Source organism: Entelurus aequoreus, linkage group LG08, assembly GCF_033978785.1.
Source record: "Entelurus aequoreus isolate RoL-2023_Sb linkage group LG08, RoL_Eaeq_v1.1, whole genome shotgun sequence".
NCBI lineage: Eukaryota > Metazoa > Chordata > Actinopteri > Syngnathiformes > Syngnathidae > Entelurus > Entelurus aequoreus.
The window spans coordinates 81,949,047-81,964,046 of NC_084738.1; the positions used below are offsets into that span (position 1 = coordinate 81,949,047).

General features: G+C 39.9%; 1 protein-coding gene across 2 annotated transcripts in view; it reads left to right on the forward strand.

Moving 5' to 3' along the window:
• The window catches only part of ap3b1a (adaptor related protein complex 3 subunit beta 1a), a 126,292-nt gene that overhangs the window by 68,683 nt on the left and 42,609 nt on the right, over positions 1–15,000 (forward strand). For both annotated transcript variants that reach the window (XM_062057420.1, XM_062057419.1), the window contains exons 21-22: positions 389–437; positions 6,122–6,225. In XM_062057420.1, coding sequence (XP_061913404.1) covers positions 389–437; positions 6,122–6,225 — 153 coding nt within the window. The remainder of the gene's footprint in view (positions 1–388; positions 438–6,121; positions 6,226–15,000) is intronic.

Consider the following 15,000-nt stretch of genomic DNA (forward strand, 5'->3'; position numbering starts at 1 on the left):
ACTTTCATTCATTCATTTTATGGCCCTTGTTGTGGACCATAAAGGCGCTCGTACGTCCTAATGTCTCCAACTCACCTGCCGTCGGCGGCTTTTGATGAATGCGGCGACGCGGATGTGCCGCCGTCAGCAAACATCACCTTCAATAAAATGTCTCCTCTTGATACCCGGGGGAGGTGTTTAAGACCCGTCCCACCAGTAGGCGGCCACGGAAAAGACCCAGGACACGTTGGGGAGACTATGTCTCCAGACTGGCCTGGTAACGCTTCGGGCTTCCCCGGGAGGAGCTGAACCAAGTGGGAAGTCTAAGCCCCCGCAACCTGACCTCGGATAAGCAGAAGAAGACGGAGAGTTGATACTTCTACTAGTAACCACTGTTGTTGTCTTCCAGGTGGAGAACAGGTCCAAGACTGAGGTGTCCTTGCTGGACCTGGATGACTGTGAGTTCACTACACAAGCTTTTACGAATTTTCAACTTCCGACTTGAAAAAATGGAGTTGCTTAGACTCAAACCCTTTGTCAAAGGTTTTGTTAGATCCTTCCCTTCCACACTCAGTTATAGGTTGTCTTATTATGACATGACTGAAAAGTAGTAGGAAGAAGCCAAGCCTATTTAAAGGGGAACTACACTTTTCATATTTGTGTTATTTGGCCTAATATTCACAATCCCTATGTTAGACGAGCACACACATGTTTTTTGTATGCAATCTAAATGATAAATAATGGCTAGCAAAAGTCAGCTAACAGTGTGGATAATGGGAGTCGCCTATACAGGGCTCTAAAAAACATCCAAAAGCCTCCATCATTGTTTTATACACATGCTGGAAGTATACAAGTAATGTAGTAACATTCATAACAACATGTATTATATACATGATGTAAGTTTATATGTAATTTAGTAACATTCATAATACATGTAATATATACATGATGTAAGTATATATGTCATGTAGTAACATTCATAATAACATGTAATATATACATGATGTAAGTATATATGTAATGTAGTAACATTCATAATAACATGTAATATATACATGATGTAAGTATATATGTCATGTAGTAACATTCATAGGAACATGTAATATATACATGATGTAAGTATATATGTAATGTAGTAACATTCATAACATGTAATATATACATGATGTAAGTATATATGTCATGTAGTAACATTTATAATAACATGTAATATATACATGATGTAAGTATATATGTAATGTAGTAACATTCATAATAACATGTAATATATACATGATGTAAGTATATATGTAATGTAGTAACATTTATAATAACATGTAATATATACATGATGTAAGTATATATGTTATGTAGTAACATTCATAATATGTAATATATACATGATGTAAGTATATATGTAATGTAGTAACATTCATAACATGTAATATATACATGATGTAAGTATATATGTCATGTAGTAACATTCATAATAACATGTAATATATACATGATGTAAGTATATAAGTCATGTAGTAACATTCATAATAACATGTAATATTTACGAATTTTGCGTATTAATTTCACAGGCACATCACAACGTTCGCTTTTCCCTTCAACTATAACACTACTAATCATGGCGGACTTCATGAGAGACAACAAAAACTATTTAGGGACAAATAATAATCCAAAAAAATATATATTTTTGATTCTGAATATAAGAAAAATTAGCTACAAGTTTTAGAAACTGTGCGCTAAACAGATGCAGCTTCAGTGAAACACTAAGCATCATGTAGCAATATTGCTAAGTGCTAAGCAAGAAATAAAAATTACTAGCATAATAAAAGAATCACTTACTGTACAATGTCTGCTCTCACTGAGGTAAAGACTGATGGAATATTTATATCTTCTCGTTTAGATGAAGAATTAATCATAATCCTCACAAAGGGTTAAAAAAAATGTTGCCGCAAACGAGCGTCTTTATGTCTTCCCGGTTTATGTCCACAACCGTCTACTATCCAGGCGAGAGGCATGATTTATCATCTAGAATTAACTTTACAATTAACTAGCATAAACTAGTTAGCTCTCTGTGATCTCAGCACCGCTAAAAGTAGTTGCTCAGCATCAGCACTTAAAGGGGAACTGCACATTTTTGGGACTTTTGCATTCTAAATAGTAAATAAAAGTCTGCTTACAGCAGAGCCAATGGCAGTCCCACTATTCGCCCCTTGAAATCCAATGAATAACCACCTAAAAAGCGGCAACAATACTCCATTTACATGTCGTGACTTGAATATTAACAAGTATTAGTGATATTGTTATTATAAGCGCTAACGCAGACAAACTATTTACAGCGGCGACGTAATCACTTCCATGTGTGCCTACGTTTACGTCATCGAGTGGTCCGCTGCTTCCTTGTAAGATTTATGTAGGTAATAAACCATGCCTCTCACCTGGAAAGCAGATGGCTGAGGATATAATTCGACAAGTTGGGACACTTTGAAAGCCATTTGGGACTGGCGAGAACGACACGAAAAGCGCCGTTTTTTATCGATCAACATTGGCTTGGACTCGCCGCGCAGCCATTTATCCATTTTACGCCTGTCACTTAAATTCTCACTTTCCTTTTCTTTGACACATCCCCAAAAAAAGTTTAAAAGTGAGGTAGTCCTAGTCGATTTTTGCACAGTATTAATAACTTGTGAGATTTTGTCCTAACCACAATAGGAAAAAAATAAAAATCAACAATAAATCCATTAAATGTCCTACGTCATGTTAATTTATTAAGTCATTTAGGTATTTTGCCTTTAACCTCTAAAGGCCTTACTGGCCACATGCGTGGACAGCACCTTTTAGCTCTTATTTCCAAAATTGTGTACGCTACTGAATTGGGGTCTTATTAACGTTAAAGTTAAAGTTTTATGCCGACATATGGACAATTATACTGCCATCTGGTGGTGTCAGAAGAGTAGAACATACAATAGAATTTGGAAAAAAAAGTGTAAAAATAAAAATGTGCATGTCACTACACATGAAGTACACGTTTGTGTACTTATGGACTAAGTACATCATATCAAAAGATGATTTTTTGTTTTTATTCTAATTAGGGTCCAATAAGCCCAAATAGCAGAGATAAATTTAAAAAAAGCATACAAACAAACAGCTTGGGCCTTAAGAGGTTAAAGCCACGTTATTGTGTGAAATGGTTGTTTTTCCAAATGATGACATATGTGAACATTAAAGATACTAAATGACATGGCTCCCGTGAAAACAGTCAGGATCAAAGCCCGCTCGGAACCATGGATGAATCCGGACCTATTAGCTGCCATAAAAGACAGAGACAGGAAATACTCTGAATACCAAAAATGTAAAACAGAAGTAGATAAACAACCCAATAATATCAACCTCAAATTACTCCTTTCAACTCTCAAAAAGCAATGCAATAAATTAAGAAATAAGTCAACCAACCTGACTAAATCCTTAAAAAAAATTACATTAACGACAAAATAGAGGAAAACACAGATAAGCCACGTGAGCTCTGGAAAATTCTCAACAACCAGCTTCCTGGTTACAGCCAGAAACTTAAAACAAGACTCACCAACATCAGCATCAAGGAGGGTGACTCCCTCATTACAGACAAAATGGAGGTAGCTAGCAGACTTAACATCTTTTTCACCAGCATAGCCGCAACCCTTGTCAACAAGCTGTCCCACCACTCTGGTCGCTTTGGTGTAGAACACATTAAAGCCTTCTACAGAAAGCTAGGAGTATCCAACGATGATTTCAAATTAGAAATGGTCACAGCTGATGAGGTGTTTAAAAAATTGAGCGCGCTCCACCCTAACAAGGCCACCGGCCTTGCTAATATTCCCTCCAGATTCCTCAGGGACTCTCATCATTGCCCCGATCATCACGCACATAATAAACCTATCAATTACACAAGGCCAAGTACCAAAAGATTTTAAGATTGCAAGAGTAACTCCCCTCTTTAAAAAAGGAAGCAAATTGGAACCTGGCAACTACTGACCTGTTTCTATTCTCAGTTCCATTTCGAAAGTAATGGAAAAAATTGTTTATGAACAGGTCGATAGTTACCTTGCCACTAATAAACTCATGTACAAATTCCAATCCGGCTTCAGAACTAACCACTCCACTGACACATGCCTTCTCTCTCTGACCGACCACATCAAACATGAGGTGGACGCGGGCAAATACTGCGGTATGGTCATGCTGGACCTTCAGAAGGCCTTTGACACCGTTAACCACGCTATACTGTTGGATAAGCTCAAGGCAATCGGATTTAACAAAAACTCATGGAGCTGGATGCAATCTTACTTGGAGGGGAGGGAGCAGGTGGTAGAGGTGAACGGCACTGTGCCCTCCCCCCCTTTCTGTGAGCTGTGGAGTCCTCCAAGGCAGTATTTTGGGACCTTTACTGTTCCTAATATACATAAACGACATGTCATCGGCATGCGACTGTGAATTGTTTTTGTTTGCGGATGACTCTGCCTTGCTGGTATCCGGCAAGGACAAGTCACATGTGGAGAAAATCCTCAGTGCTGAGCTCTGTAGAACTTGCACCTGGCTCGCTGACAACAAGCTATCCATACACTTGGGTAAAACAGAATCCATCCTGTTTGGGTCCCACATCAACCTCAAGAAAGTCAATGACTTCACCATAAAAGTGAGTGACATTGTTATCACCAGGAAAGATGAGGTCACCTACCTAGGTTCCATTCTAGAGGCTAACCTTTCCTGTGATAAAATGGCAACCAAGGTAATCAAAAAGGTTAACCAACGAACGAGATTTCTCTACAGAATCTCCTCTCTGGTCAACAAAAGCACCTTGAGGATTCTGGCGGGAACTCTCGTTCAACCCTTTTTCGATTACGCATGCACCTCCTGGTACCCTAGCACCTCCAAAACCCTCAAATCTAAACTCCAAAAATCTCAGAACAAGCTAGTCAGGTTACTGCTAGACCTCCACCCCAGATCCCACCTCACTCCTACCCACTTCTCTAAAGTGGGCTGGCTCAAGGGGGAGGACAGAGTTTAACAACTAGCACTGAGCCTAGTCTATAAAATCCGCTACACCTCCCTGATACCGAAGTACATGTCAAACTACTTCCTTAACGTAAATGACCGCCATAACCACAACACCAGGGGGAGCTCCACTAACCACGTTAAACCCAAATTCCGAACTAACAAAGGTCTTAACTCATTCTCTTTCTATGCCACATCAATGTGGAATGCGCTCCCAACAGGTATAAAAGAAAGGGCATCTCTATCCTCCTTCAAAACCGCAATAAAAGTTCACCTCCAGGCAGCTACAACCCTAAACTAACACCCTCCCCGGATTGCTAACAATCAAATGTAAACAATCAAATGCAGATACTTTTTCTTATGCCTTTTGATCTCTCTCTCTCTCTCTCTCTCTCTCTCTCTCTCTCTCTCTCTCTCTCTCTCTCTCTCTCTCTCTCTCTCTCTCTCTCTCTCTCTCTCTCCCTCTCTCTCTCTCTCTCTCTCTATGTCCACTACTTGATGTCCATATCCTAACCCCCCCCCCCACACCCCTGATTGTAAATAATGTAAATAATTCATTGTGATTATCTTGTGTGATGACTGTATTATGATGATAGTATATATGATAGTATATATCTGTATCATGAATCAATTTAAGTGGACCCCGACTTAAACAAGTTGAAAAACTTATTCGGGTGTTACCATTTAGTGGTCAATTGTACGGAATATGTACTTCACTGTGCAACCTACTAATAAAAGTCTCAATCAATCAATCAATCAATCAAACACAGAGCATGTATTGTCTGTGTGTTATGATGTAACGGAGGGGTGGTTGTAATATATAAGTAAGTATGTGTCAATGAAAGGGCATTTTATGACTTTTCTTAATTTGATGACATGCTATAGTATAATTTTATTGCATGTTTTTATGTCTCTTTAAGTTAGGTAACCAGGATGGAAATGAGCTATTTAGCTAAAATCTGGTGCAGAACATGTCTGTCTTTGAGCTCAATGTCTCTGTGCATTGTCCCTTCAAATGAAGACTAAACTACAAACTATGAAATGCACAATATATTCATCATATCCACACATGATGTTGTGTTGTAGTTTCGTTACGTTCTGCCTTTCTTCTCTGGGTGTTTAGTATCTCCTGCTCCCGCAAACGCACCAAAGTCCACGGCGGTCCCTCTCAGCTTGCTGTCCGACCTGGAGGGTCTCTCTCTGACCGGTGTGTCCACCACCATGCAGGTTAGTTAGTTAGTTAGTGTGTGTGTGTGTGTGTGTGTTCTGGCAATGCTTACTTAATGGGGACATCGCTCTGTTTACACAGTCACCTTTAGGGGACTTCTGACGGTGTGTGGACCAAAAAACAGGTTCCCTAAAGGGGAACCCTTTTAAATGATAGTACTGTATTCTGAGGATCATGTCATATTTAATTTGAACTTTTTTTTTTTTTTTAAATGGTCCTCAGTAGTCACGTACAAATTTGTGTGAATTATGCAAAATTATTTAAATTTGGTCCCCGTGAACCATATTAACTCTTTGTCCCCAGGGTCCCCAGTAAGAAAGATCAACACATTACTTCATCAATCCAGAGATGTGCATGAGCTAACTGGGCAGTGGCCATTTTACCTAATATTATTTTTACTTTGTGTGTTTGGCATTCTGAAGTGAGGTTGCAACTCTCTACTCCCATCTAGTGCCAGATATATTTTTTTCATCATACTAGCTATAGTGGAAAGGGGGGCCCTCACAACCTACTAACCAAACATGGGTCCACACAAAGTAGGCAAGACGTGTGTGTGTGTGTGTGTGTGTGTGTGTGTGTGTGTGTGTGTGTGTGTGTGTGTGTGTGTGTGTGTGTGTGTGTGTGTGTGTGTGTGTGTGTGTGTGTGTGTGTGTGTGTGTGTGTGTGTGTGTGTGTGTGTGTGTGTGTGTGTGTGTGTGTGTGCTTTGTGTTTTTCATCGAGGGGCCACAACGCAGTTATTGGCTGCCCTCAGAGGGTCGCTTGTAACGGAGAGTATTATACACCTTAGTGTTTCCCATAAACTGCCAAGATACCTGTGGCGGTGGGGGCGTGGCTATGGGCGTGGTCACCATGACATCATCGAGCAATTTGCATAATTTCCTACAATGATATGATTTTCTCTAAAAAGGCTCAAAAAATGTATACTTACTAATTAATAATAACAGTTTTGTTTTAAACGTCCATCCATCCATCCATCCATCCATCCATTTTACAATATAATTACAACACTTTATGTACATATTTATATACAGATTTGAACAATAAGTTATTCACTGAAATATATTTATTAATTGTGGTTCTTACAAAAAATATATCTTTTAAAATATAAAAGCTAAAATGTCTCTTAAAGCTCTGCCCCTTTAATTAGTGCATACTAAATCATTTAACTTTAGCCTACTACTACAACCATATTATTTACCAGCAACATAAAGTGGAACAGAGGCAGAGGTGTCCTGCCACAGTCAGTAACAAATAAACAGAAAACAGTAGTAGTCAAATACAATTAAGGCAACAAGAGAAGTATCCTACACTTTTCTTTTGTAAAGTAAATCTGAACAGCCTATATGGGCATCTACATCAACTATATGATTTCCAGGAGAAGCTGGACAGGACCAAAAAAAAAAAAAAAAAAATTTTATTTTATTTTTTATTTTATTTTATTTGTGGCGGACGTAATTGTTTCGTGGCGGGCCGCCACAAATAAATGAATGTGTGGGAAACACTGCACCTCATAATATTATTGCACAACCATATATATTTTTTACATACTCCGCAAAAAAAAAAAAGAAGTGTAAACTCGCTGCTCAGTCGGCAGAATCTTACCGTGGATTCGATCGTGTTTTTTTTTTCTTTACGGGATATTACTGTAAATAGGAGAAATGCTTCCATGTTTTTTGCGGTAAAATTCTGGCGACCGAGCAGCCAGTGTTAATCGTGAACTCTATGGTTGTTGTTTTTGTGAAGTGAATTATATTTATATAGCGCTTTTCTCTAGTGACTCAAAGCGCTTTAAATAGTGAAACCCAATATCTAAGTTACATTTAAACCAGTGTGGGTGGCACTGGGAGCAGGTGGGTATAAAGTACAGATGTCCGAATAAATGCTTTAAAATGTAATGTCGGAAATTATCGGTATCGGTTTCAAAATGATCGGTATTGGTTTCAAAAAGTAAAATGTATGACATTTTAAAACGCCGCTGTGTGCACGGACGTAGGGAGAAGTACAGAGCCCCAATTAACCTTAAAGGCACTGCCTTTGCGTGCCGGACCAGTCACATAATATCTACGGCTTTTCACACACACAAGTGAATGCAAGGCATACTTGGTCAACAGCCATACAGGTCACACTGAGGGTAGCCGTATAAACAACTTTAACACTGTTACAAATATGCGACACTGTGTACCCACACCAAACAAGAATGACAAACACATTTCGGGAGAACATCCGCACCGTAACACAACATAAACACAACAGAACAAATACCCAGAATCCCTTGCAGCACTAACTCTTCCGGGAAGCTACAATATATACCCCTCGCTACCCCGCCCACCTCAACCTCCTCATGCTCTCTCTGGGAGAACATGTCCCAAATTCCAAGCTGCTGTTTTGAGGCATGTTTAAAAAAATAATGCACTTTGTGACTTCAATAATAAATATGGCAGTGCCATGTTGGCATTTTTTTCCCATAACTTGAGTTGATTTATTTTGGAAAACCTTGTTACATTGTTTAATGCATCCAGCGGGGCATCACAACAAAATGAAGCATAATAATGTGTTAATTCCACGACTGTATATATCGGTATCGGTTGATATCGGAATCGGTAATTAAGAGTTGGACGTTATCGGATATCGACAAAAAGGCCATTATCGGACATCTCTAGTACAAAGTGTCTTGCCCAAGGACGCGACGGCAGTGACTAGGATGGCAGAAGCTAGGCTCGAACCTGGAACCCTCAAGTTGCTGGCACGGCCGCTCTACCAACCGGGCTATTCCGCCCCGTTATAGTATTTGCGGTGTATTACTTTAAATAGAAAAAAAATGTTACTACTGTTTTGTTTTTTTTATGATACAAGTATAACCCATAACCCATGATAAAATTCTGGCCACTGAGCAGCCTTTTTTTTTTTTCTCTAAAATCTATTACCATTTCAACAATGTATAATTTAATGAATAACTTTATTTTAAATAATAAGTCAATCATGTATTTATTTTCATGTTTAATGTATGATAATATATTTGTTACCTTTTTCGTAAACATGAAACTACTGGTTCATTAGTATCAGAGATAACTACTTTCTAGAGATGTCCGATAATGGCTTTTTTGCCGATATTGTCCAACTCTTAATTACAGATTCCGATATCAACCGATACCGATATATACAGTCGTGGAATTAACACATTATTATGCCTAATCTTGTTGTGATGCCCCGCTGGATGCATTAAACAATGTAACAAGGTTTTCCAAAATAAATCAACTCAAGTTATGGAAAAAAAATGCCAACATGGCACTGCCATATTTATTATTGAAGTCATAAAGTGCATTATTTTTTTTAACATGCCTCAAAATAGCAGCTTGGAATTTGGGACATGCTCTCCCTGAGAGAGCATGAGGAGGTCGAGGTGGGCACGGTTGGGGGGGGGGTTTGGTAGAGGGTAGCGGGGCGTGTATATTGTAGCGTCCCGGAAGAGTTAGTGCTGCAAGGGGTTTTGGGTATTTGTTCTGTTGTGTTTATGTTTCTCCCGAAATGTGTTTGTCATTCTTGTTTGGTGTGGGTTCACAGTGTGGCGCATATTTGTAACAGTGTTAAAGTTGTTTATACGGTCACCCTCAGTGTGACCTGTATGGCTGTTGACCAAATATGCATTGCATTCACTTGTGTGTGTGAATAGCCGTAGATATTATGTGATTGGGCCGGCACGCAAAGGCAGTGCCTTTAAGGTTTATTGGCGCTCTGTACTTCTCCCTACGTCCGTGTACACAGCAGCGTTTTAAAAAGTCATAAATTTTACTTTTTGAAACCGATACCGATAATTTCTGATATCACATTTTAAAGCATTTATCGGCCGATAATATCGGCAGTCCGATATTATCGAACATCTCTACTACTTTCCAACCTACATTCATACAAATGTAACTAACATTACATTATTAACATTATTACCAATATTATTATTACAGATTCATACATAAATCAAGCAGATATTTATTTATTTTTTATTTAAAAAAAAAAAAAAAGTTAAATGTGTAATAATATTGTTTGTTACATTATTAGATGTTATTGAATCAAAATATATGCAATAAATGTATTTTTTTCTGTCAAAATGGAAAGGAAGGAGTACTTTATTGATGCAAATTATTTCCAGGCATTGGCGGGCCATATAAAATGATGTGGCCGGCCAGATCTGGTCCCCTGGCCGTGAGTTTGACACCTGTGCATGAGACAAAAGCTCAGTGCAACGCTTCCTCCGTCAAGGTGCGCTGAGATCTATTCTTCTTGCTTGTCTGACATCACTCGGCAGTGAAATGAGCTTCTTTCCCCCCCGTTGCAACATTTCTGCTCCAAACTATTGACCTTTTCTGACGCCTTATATTTATGTTCAGTCAGGACGCGGCGAGCGCTCTCGCCGCTTCCTGTATCCGTCTCTCCCTTTCACGCAGCCTGTCTTTTTTTCTTCTGCACCCTTGAACTCCATTTCTGTTGTCGGGCCTCGTTCTCCACGCTGTCACCTTCCATTTCTCGCGCTCCCCCCCTGTCTCCGTCTTGTGTATATCTGATGGTCGACCTTTCCCGGTGTGACGGCCTCTTTTCTCTACTCCGCCGTGTGTACTTTGTATCTTGTCTCCTGGTCCCCGGAGGGAAATGTCCGGATCATTCTTTCCTCCGCCGACGCCTGTGCCGCTCTTGCATCTGCTGGTCATGGTACGAAATCGCCTATGGCTTAGGAACATAAAGTATTGTTACCAGGAAAACTATAACTTACCGTATTTTCCGGACTATAAGGCGCACTTAAAATCCTTTTTTTCCCTCAAAACTCGACAGTGCGCCTTATAACCCGGTGCACCTAATGTACAGAATAATTCTGGTTTTGCTTACCGACCTCGTAGCAATTTTATTTGGTACATGGTGTAATGATAAGTGGGACCAGTAGATGGCAGGCAAACATAAGAGATACATGTAAACTGCACTATGAGGGCAATTAGAGATGTCCGATAATATCGGCCTGCCGATAAATGCTTTAAAGGCCTACTGAAATGAAATGTTTTTATTTAAACGGGGATAGCAGATCCATTCTATGTGTCATACTTGATCATTTCGCGATATTGCCATATTTTTGCTGAAAGGATTTAGTAGAGAACATCGATGATAAAGTTCGCAACTTTTGGTCGGAAGTAGCGCATACCTGCCAACCTTGAGACCTCCAATATCGGGAGGTGGGGGGTGGGGCGTGGTTATTTACAGCTAGAATTCACCAACTCGAGTATTTCATATATATATGAAATACTCGAGTTGGTGAATATATATATATATGTATGTATGAAATACTTGACTTTCAGTGAATTCTAGCTATATATATATAAATATATATATTTATTTTATTTACATAAAAGAAATACTTGAATTTCACTGTTCCGGTGGCTATCCATTATATGGCAGTATTGTCCTGTTTAACTTCTCCGTTCATGATGAGTATATCATTTCGGCCACCGTGTTCAATGGAGAAGTCTGTTCTACATATTTACAGGCAAAATACACCTTCCCCTTCGAACTGTCCTGGATGAACTGAAATTCTTGTTTCCATTCGTTTTGGAACTTGCAAGCGTATTTCTTCATCTTGCTCGTCGACGGCGTCGCCATGTCTGTAATTTCCTTGTTATTCTGCTTCGTCTCCTTGTTGTGTGCGCAGTTGTGCACTCTACTCTCTAAAAGCCCTAGATGTTATGACGTCATTGGGCAGGCAAGCTGTTTATATTGTGGGAAAGCGGACGTGAGAACAGGCTGTCCCCACTCAGTCTCAGGTCCGCATTGAGCTGGAGGGGGCGTGGCCTCCAGCTCCGGCTGAATACCGGGAGTTTGTCGGGAGAAAATCTCTGCCGGGAGGTTGTCGGGAGAGGCGCTGAATACCGGGATTCTCCCGCTAAAAACGGGAGGGTTGGCAAGTATGAAGTAGCGTGACGTCACAGATTGAAAGGCTCCTCACATTTCCCCATTGTTTACACCAGCAGCGAGAGCGATTCGGACCGAGAAAGCGACAATTACCCTATTAATTTGAGCCAGGATGAAAGATTTGTGGATGAGGAACGTGAGAGTGAAGGACTAGAGTGCAGTGCAGGAAGCATCTTTTTTCGCTCTGACCGTAACTTAGGTACAAGCTGGCTCATTGAATTCTACACTCTCTCCTTTTTCTATTGTGGATCACGGATTTGTATTTTAAACCACCTCGGATACTATATCCTCTTGAAAATGAGAGTCGAGAATGCGAAATGGACATTCACAGTGACTTTTATCTCCACGACAATACATCGGCGAAGCACTTTAGCTACGGAGCTAACGTGATAGCATCGGGCTTAACTGCAGATAGAAACAAAAGAAATAAACCCCTGACTGGAAGGATAGACAGAAAATCAACAATACTATTAAACCATGGACATGTAACTACACGGTTAATGCTTTCCAGCCTGGCGAAGCTTAACAATGCTGTTGCTAACGACGCCATTGAAGCTAACTTAGCAACGGGACTTCACAGAGCTATGCTAAAAACATTAGCGCTCCACCGACGCCAGCCAGCCTTCATCTGCTCATCAACACCCGTGCTCACCTGCGTTCCAGCGATCGACGGAAGGACGAAAGACTTCACCCAATCGTCCGTGCGGTCGGCGGCTAGCGTCGGATAGCGCGTCTGCTATCCAAGTCAAAGTCCTCCTGGTTGTGTTGCTGCAGCCAGCCGCTAATACACTGATCCCACCTACAGCTTTCTTCTTTGCAGTCTTCATTGTTCATTAAACAAATTGCAAAAGATTCACCAACACAGATGTCCAGAATACTGTGGAATTTTTCGATGAAAACAGAGCTTTTTGTATTGGATACAATGGTGTCCGCATACTTCCGTTTCAACGATTGACATCACGCGCATACATCATCATACATAGACGTTTTCAACCGGACGTTTAGCAGGAAATTTAAAGGCCTACTGAAAGCCACTACTACCGATCACACAGTCTGATAGTTTATACATCAATGATGAAATCTTAACATTGCAACACATGCCAATACGGCCGGGTTAACTTATAAAGTGACATTTAAAATTTCCCGGGAAATATCCGGCTGAAACTTCGCGGTATGATGATGTATGCGCGTGACGAAGTCAGTTTAACGGAAGTTATGGTACCCCGTAGAATCCTATACAAAAAGCTCTGTTTTCATTTCATAATTCCACAGTATTCTGGACATCTTTTGCAATTTGTTTAATGAACAATGAAGGCTGCAAAGAAGACAGTTGTAGGTGGGATCGGTGTATTCGCAGCTGACTACAGCAACACAACCAGGAGGACTTTGTTAACCGTGTATTTACATGTCCACGGTTTAATAGTATTGTTGATTTTCTATCTATCCTTCCAGGCAGGGGTTTATTTTTTTTGTTTCTATATGCAGTTAAAGCACGATGCTATCACGTTAGCTCGTAGCTAAAGCATTTCGCCGATGTATTGTCATGGAGATAAAAGGCACTGAATGTCCATTTCGCGTTCTCGACTCTCATTTTCAAGAGGATATAGTATCCGAGGTGGTTTAAAATACAAATCCGTGATCCACAATAGAAAAAGGAGAAAGTGTGGAATCCAGTGAGTCAGCTTGTACCTAAGTTACGGTCAGAGCGAAAAAAATATGTATTTCACTGCATTCTAGTCCGTCACTCTAACGTTCCTCGTCCACGAATCTTTCATCCTCGCTCAAATTAATGGGGTAATCGTCCGAATTGCTCTAGCTGCGTTGAAAACAATAGGAAAATATGAGGGAGTGAACAACTGACAACGTCACGCTACTTCCGGTAGGGGCAAGGTTTTTTTTTTATCAGAGACCAAAAGTTGCGAACTTTATCGACGTTGTTCTATACTAAATCCTTTCAGCAAAAATATGGCAATATCGCAAAATTATCAAGTATGACACATAGAATGGATCTGCTATTCCCGTTTAAATAAAAAAAATTCATTTCAGTAGGCCTTTAAAATTGCACTTTATAAGTTAACCCGGCCGCATTGGCATGTGTTGCAATGTTAAGATTCATCATTGATATATAAACTATCAGACTGCGTGGTCGCTAGTAGTGGCTTTCAGTAGGCCTTTAAATAAAATAGTGAACATAATAGACAACTTGTCTTTCAGCAGTAAGTAAACAAACAAAGACTCCTAATTAGTGGAGGCAAGGATTAGTGATATAGAAGTAGCTACAACACTGCCGACTGCGGCTGGGCGCTAGCTGCTAGCTGGCTAGCCATGTTTTCGAGCACCTCTTCCTGAGGGTATTTCAGTGTTATAACTAAAAGCTACGAACAATGGGAGACCGGGCTTTCTGTTCCACTGCTCCCAGTCTGTGGAACTCTCTCCCTGACCACCTGAGAGCACCACAGACTGTGGGTGCTTTTAAAAAAGGCTTAAAAACCCTTCTTTTTAAAAAAGCCCTTTTTTAGATGTATGCATACTACTTCTAGCTATTAGGCTGTTCTAATTTTTATTTTTATTATATTTTTATTTTTTTAATACACTGTAGCACTTTGAGGTTGTTTACTCAATGTAAAGTGCTTTTTACAAATACAATTTATTATTATTATTATTATTATTATTATTATAACCTCACCTTTTAACTTTAGTTTTTAGGCCAAAATGCGTCCGTTCTCCCTTTTCTGTCTACACACTGTGTCTGCTTGTAAGTACTCCGTGTGTGTGCGCTGCCGAACATGCCCCTCTGCTCGTACACCGAGCAATGTCACAACGTGAC